The 7,349-nt window shown below is 31.1% G+C and overlaps 1 protein-coding gene across 1 annotated transcript in view; it reads right to left on the minus strand.

Annotated features, from left to right (window-relative positions):
- Window positions 1-337: 337 nt before the first annotated feature.
- LOC106690995 (neural-cadherin) overlaps window positions 338-7,349 on the minus strand; it is a 79,598-nt gene continuing 72,586 nt past the window's right edge. Inside the window, exon 3 of the mRNA XM_067051939.1 lies at window positions 338-446. Coding sequence (XP_066908040.1) covers window positions 403-446 — 44 coding nt within the window. The 3' untranslated portion in view covers window positions 338-402. The remainder of the gene's footprint in view (window positions 447-7,349) is intronic.

Genomic DNA, 7,349 nt, shown 5'->3' on the forward strand with positions numbered 1-7,349 from the left:
GTAAAAAACCCATAGTAATTTTTAATTTGCTCCTTGTAAAGAGATCAATTAACATTAAGATAATTGAACTGCGTTGCTTCATAAATGTTGGGCGTAAATTCTCACCTTAATTTAATTATTACGGACAGATTTCGAAATAATTTAATATATATTCTTACAGTTACAATTATTTAAAAAATCACATCATAATTTTTTCAAGTCCATAAAACGATTCATTCCCTAGTCACTAAAGTACACTATTAGTACAGGAAACACTAGCGTTACTTATATTTTTGATATAACTTAGTAAATAAATAAGCAAGATATAACAAAATAAATACTCCACATCATTACAGGATATGTGTTGATAATTGATAATTTATAATAGTTGAACATGTTATATGCATATGGAAATAACATACCTCATCTTATCAGTACAATAGACAGTAAAAGAAAGATAAACTCACCTGAAAAAAAAAAAATTATCAAATCAAATTTATATCAATATCAACATAATACAACGCAAAGCAAACACTCTTCCACCATAAAAAAAAAAAAGTCTAATAGAAAAATGTATAATAAAAGATATTTAAAAGCACATTAAGATAAAATAGTATAAATCATTTTCAAAGGAATAAGAATCGTTCTTAGATAAAATATATCACCTTTTAAAAAACATATAAAACAGGGTAGAAAAATTATATAAAAATCGTTTTATACAAGCAATAGAGTGAAAATAGGGAAATTCTTAATAGATACCCAGAGTGATGGATTTTACTACCCTCCCCCAATCTCTTCGGCGGAGAAATATTGAAAAAACGATGTAGAAAATTAAGAGCAGAATGCAGTCTGAAGGGCAAAACCCATTGCATGGCTTGAATGAAAGGCAATTGCTGCTCATTATAATATCAGAGACTACTTCTAAAGACAATTAATCTGAAAATGAAATTCTTAAATGCCCATTAAATTAAAACTTGGAATGCAGATAACCTAAAAATGTGAAGTTATTCACTAGAAAATTGAAAATTCAGATATGCTTTTGGACTTGACATGATTCAAGGGCTTCCACAAGTACCAAAAAAAGTGCATATTTTACAATTTATTAAATATAAAGCAATCATGTCTAAGATGTGTGATTATTATTATATGAATATCATGTGGAATTATTATAGAGAATAAATCCGAAGCAAATGATTAAATTTTGTTTGTTATTTGAATTATTTATCTATTATATTACTAAATGACTAATGATAAAATGCCTGGTTCATCTATTCAGAAGACTAGTCTAACCAATTTTGGATCAACATCCAATACAAAAAGTATTTGCGGTATCTTCACTAAATATTGGTTCAATTATGATTTTTGGTGGCAATTAAATTATTTAGAATGATAGAAATGAATAACTATAGTAGAATTGGAGTTATTTCAGGATGAAATATGGCCGCATAAAATATCGTATGGTGATGTTACTTTTCTGGCAAAAATTATAAAAAAAAAAAAAAGGTGGTGTTGAAAAAAAAACCTAGAAGGCGTACACGGGTATTTTTTAAATATAATTTTTGATGCTTCTTATTTTGATGATATGTTTAACAAAAAACCTGAAATTCTGAGCAAGTATAATTTTTTTCTTATTAGATAAGAAATCTCTCCGTCTAAACGCAAATGTACATCACATCATCATTATATATGTGAATATAAACAATTGTTATTAGATTGAATGGATAGTATAAACTAGCTGACAATGAGTGGACATCCATCGGACGGTAAATGGAGGTTAAAAGCCGGTACAAGAGAGGGATCAGCCAAGTATCACTTCAAATGCAAAGAAGGTTGACCCACCTGTTACAAACTAACTACCTGACCCTTAAACCAACAAAAGCCACCCGTAATTAGGGTAACAAAAGCCTCCCAGGAAATAATAAGAATTTATATAGGGACCCCCGTACTATCTGGAATAGCATCTAGTAATGTTATACATTTATTCAAAAATATTCCTTCATTTCTATTAAAGGAATGCATCCAACTCCATTTAAATAAAACATATCAACCCACACTTCAACATCTGTGAAACAACTATCCAACAACATGTAATTCTAAATGCTAATCATTATATAGATAAGGAATATAGTGTCCATAATAAATACATGTCTTGAAAAGAAAAACACAAAATATATGTTTAGGAGTCGAAACATGAGGTGGTGTGGTGCGTGGGTGTGAACAACAAAGCAGCGCACAGGTAGAAAATACTGCATTACCGTTGTCAGTCAAGATTAATTTCTTAAATAATGGTTTGGGTTTTAAAGATTTATATTTCAACCATTATTCGTGTTCGTTAGATAAAACGACATGCTATCTGCATAATCATAGTGATTAATACCAATAAACATGATTTTAGATAAATATATGATCTAAAGATAATATAGATACACCCTATTCACATATACTACGGTATTATAGATCCCTTTTCTGGATCTCAGGATCAATCAATTTTGACGAGTGAGGTAACAAATGAAAGATAATTTCATGGAGAAGTGACAAATCTCAATTTCGATTCTTAAATTATTACTACAACTTTAATAAAAATATGAAAGGTTTCAGAAATCTGGGTAGATGTAAGCCGAGACGGTTCAAATTGGGTTTTATTGACTTCAACACGGACAATACCTAAGTTTGTAGGGTCCTATGTTTTTAAGCAAATATGACTTGTTTTTGAGAAATAGCCACGGGTCAAACCTTAGGTTGGTTTTCGAAGCACCATGCATGTAAAATACTTTATATGTGCTCAGTCAGTCCGTTTCTGAATATGTAAAGTTGTTTTGGCTCAACAGATTTCCAAATTATCCAGAGTTCCCACAAAAATAAATAGCCTGCATAAAACATGGATTCATAAATGGTCTAACAATGTGGTCTCAGCGAGTACAATTCAGGATTAATATAAATTTAGGAGTAACTGAATCTTAACTGCGATATTTTCCAGTGGGGAAACGTAATTTCACACTACTCAAATTGTTACTTAAAGATAGTCATTATAAAATAAGTTCAACAATACCAATTGTGTGTTTAGAAAGCAGAAGTTCTCGATAATATAATACTGTTTATACCAATAAGCAGGATATCACTTAAAGTTCGAATGAAGTAAAGTGCAGAAGGAAAGCATATCTAATACGAGAGTTCTCACAGGAGTAATAGTACTATATAATTTACTATTGACTACTATATAATGTGTGGGGGATGACGGTAGCAGCATGGTAACGTGCCAGTCTGCCAACCCATTAATTGCGACTTCAAGTCCCCGGCCCTATTCGGGATTTTTCCAAGCTTATAACTATAGAATACTCATTTACAACCTTCCCTTGGGCATTTGTGAGGCCCGCTAGCCAATGGGTGGCACTCACAAAAATAGGCGTGGGAGTGACGGACCCACCCTATGAAAACCACGTCAAGAAACGCGCAATGTATTTCTTAAGTACTTTCCTTCTTATGACACAACCTTTCTTATTGGACTTACAAGGTCTGTCGCACCAATAAACAAACGACAACGATATAATGTAATATAAAAACAGTATTGTTGATTTTTCCATACTTTTGCAACATTACATCGGAAGCAACGAGAATGATAAGAAAAGAAATTATCTATTTTCTTTTTCTAATTCCACCCTACCTTGGACACCATATTGAAGTCAGGAAAATTCTAATTTTATTTTTATTTTTCTATTTTAATTTAAGACTATATTAATTACCTAAATTTGAGGATTGAAGGAAAATAGTTTATTTTCTATGACGCCTTCAATTTATTAAGCAATATAATTTTTTACAACGTTTTTAATTTTAAAAGTGAGGTTGTGTTGTGTGAATATTTTATATACACAGAAGTTTTACAATAGAACAAATGATTATCTGTATTCAAATTGATTTTAAATATACTTTCCTTTGAAAAGTGAGCATGTGGTGGTCATATTAAAAAAAATAATAAAAAAAACACACAAACATTTGTGATTAGAAAATTAAACCACGTGCAATTTAAATGCAGGCTAAAATTGAAGGAGTTTTATCTTCACACCAAATTAAACTATAAACATCACATGATATTATCAAATAAATTGAATTTTGTGAAATTCTATCCTGTAGTAAAACCAATCAACAAACTAAAAAAATAAAAATTACAAGGTTTCATTGGCCGAATCAACTTTTTAATATTTTTTATAAAATTCGAAGATTAAAAATAATTGTTATTTAACCTATGGAAGAAGCTCGCGGAACTGGGCTAAAAAGTAACAAGATACTGAAATTGATACAGTTACTAGGAACACAAAACCTTATCTAGAGAACTTAATGAAATTATTTTTTGCAATTAACTTAGTGCACTTCCATATAAATAAATTATATCGAATTCCTAATGATATGGTCCTTTCGGACCATAGACAATGTATGAGATGGTTGAGTATACGGTAAGTGGAGACACACTTGGAAGTGTGTAAGTATCGTTCACAATTTCAATCATTCATCAGGGCAACTATTGCATGAAATCATGCAAGAGTGTAAGATGAAGGCCTGAATTTCTGGCCGGAACGCTGGCACTAATGACATTACATCTGTACAGCTACAACCCATGTTGTAGTTAGTTCTAGGGTGTAGTACTTTGTAAGGAAGTACTGTTACTAGATTAACGGTTGTGGAAGGAGGTGATTTGGACTGATTTTTACCCAATTAATGGTACCCCATCAATGTGGTGGGGTAGACCCCGGATGGATCCCGAACCCACAGGGCTGACTTACAGTCACAGTGAAACAGAAAATAATTATCTGCCACAGCAGAACTCGAACCCGAGTCCGTCATCGGTTTTACTTATTTGTTTTAACTAACTGCACGATCAAGATGGTTGACTCCACAAATTAAATTTTGAATGTATGATTTGATATAAGAAGTAGGCAAAAATAGTAGCAGACCGTTACGGATTAAAATGGGGTTAGTTATATTCTGAGTATATGTGCGTATGTGTTTAACTAGTAGATTGAAATAATTACTATTTGGAATAATTACATTAGAATAGTTACAATCTGCGAAGTCACACGTGACAAAAATGTCGTCTAATATTTATTATAAACGTGATATATAAATTAAAAACCAATGAAGAAGTAAAGTTTTTCTACAAATGACTTATTTTTGTTTAATACAATGGATTCACGATTATAACAAACCAAGTTCCGGGAAGTTTCCTGAAGCAACTTAAATTACTATCTTAAGGTCACGGAAAGGATAAAAGCAACATGTTATTTTTGTATCTTTTTCGCCATTAGTCACGAGCTCAAGGAAACAAAATACTACCTACTTTCTTAACTGTGCCTCTGGTGTAGGTAGTTCTAACATAAGTCATTTTCGAGATGCGATTGCGCTTACATGATTTATAATTAAACATTAAAAATAAAAATAAAAAAATTAGAAAAAGTTTTATCTACTTTCTTGGTATCCCCTGGGGTCTTCTAAAAAGAGTCCGCGGACCAAGGTTCAAAATCATCAAGACAATCAATTATTTTCCTCAGACATTTGTTATTTACTATATTGCTATTCAATCTTAACCTAAAAACGATTTCTGAAGAAGTTTGTCGGGGGGTGCGGTCAGCAAAGAACAACATAAATAAACAAAACCATATTTATTTATTTTATGCCGACGTTTCGACCTGAGTTTCAGGTCTTCATCAGGGGTTGTGTCTTAGAGGAGGGAAATATTCGAACTGGATTATTACGAAAATATACGAACTCAGTTCGAATATTTCCCTCCTCTAAGACACAACCCCTGATGAAGACCTGAAACTCAGGTCGAAACGTCGGCATAAAATAAATAAATATGGTTTTGTTTATTTATGTTGTTCTTTGCTGACCGCACCCCCCGACAAACTTCTTCAGGCATTAATCTACGGTCAACTATCTACCAGTTCGAATATTTCCCTCCTCTAAAAAAACGATTTCATGTAGTTCTTTATTTTTTATTATTTTTTTTAATTGACATTTTTTATTCAAGAGAATTAATACAATCTGCCAAAATTAAGAGCATTACGTATCAGTGTTCAATATCAAATATTCACTCATAAGATACAATAGAAGATATAATAGACAAATAAAAAAAAAAAAAAAAAAAAACGTAAATGATAACAATAGTACTCACTGAATTAAAAGAAAAAACATTTATAACAATAAAGAAATACATAAATAAGATAAAGTACCATCATGACTTGTATAAATAAAAATTTGAATCTATAAAAAATCTAATAAAATAAATACATATTCGCAGCTATATATAATATAATATAATATAAGAATATAATACTTTTTTTTTACCAAGTAACTCAATCTAATTCTGTCTATGTTATAATGTAGATGTGTACATGGTCAAGGAAACACTACGTAAAACATAACTTTGTAATTCTAAGTCGGATTTGTCCAATTACAATTATAATTTTATAACTTTAATTTTACTAATGTAGTTGGTATTTGAAAAATGTATCATAAAAAATGACTACAATTTGTATTATAACTAAGTATAGGTTGCAATTATCTTGTAGAACATTTCAGACCGAATCAATTGTAATTTAAAAAAAAATAAAATAGATTTAAAAATATGAATTCTTGTTTTATAGATACATACACATTTTCGTTTCTATAATCAATATTTTTTATTAATATGAGTAATAAGCATGCTAATTAGAATATAAATACAAAGTAGCCTTTTTAAATATTGATTCTCCGTTTATAGAGTTTTTACACAGATAATTTCTAGATCAGCAATGGTAAAGAGATATACGGGCGTTTTTTTTTTTCGGTTCAGTAACATCATAGATTCCACTCAAAGTGACTGCATGTTGATCGGGTCTGTATGCAAATGCAGACAACTCGTCGATACACGGTAGCGGGGGATATTGCTGTACTGTTTGATGGTGAACATGCAAGCTATATGTGTGTTCTAGCCGATATGAATACAGTCGAATAAACGTCTGCTACTAGGGAAATGTATGTTCAGTTCAGGAGGATTAACTCGCTTGGAAACCCTATCGGGATATGAACCTGACTGTTAACCAATCGATGGTCTAAATTTTTTTATTCCTCCAACTTGGAAGATCTATGCATAACCATTTTGACAGACTCAAAGTGACCAACGTAGCTAAAAATAAGAGGAATCGTTCAAGTACTTTTTGGTTTGCAAATGGTTTTGACACGTTTAGCATCCTGCAAATAAAAGAACAATATACTGTGATTTTTGGATGAGACCGTTTAAACAAATTATATACTTTTTTTCGGTACGAGGTCCTTCCTGATGGTTTAACTTGGCTAAATGTACCCTTCCTGGGACGCACCAGAATTTACTTTTCTATTTA

This window comes from Halyomorpha halys, unplaced genomic scaffold (assembly GCF_000696795.3).
Source record: "Halyomorpha halys isolate HHAL.00 unplaced genomic scaffold, Hhal_1.1 Scaffold2024.1, whole genome shotgun sequence".
Taxonomy (NCBI): domain Eukaryota; kingdom Metazoa; phylum Arthropoda; class Insecta; order Hemiptera; family Pentatomidae; genus Halyomorpha; species Halyomorpha halys.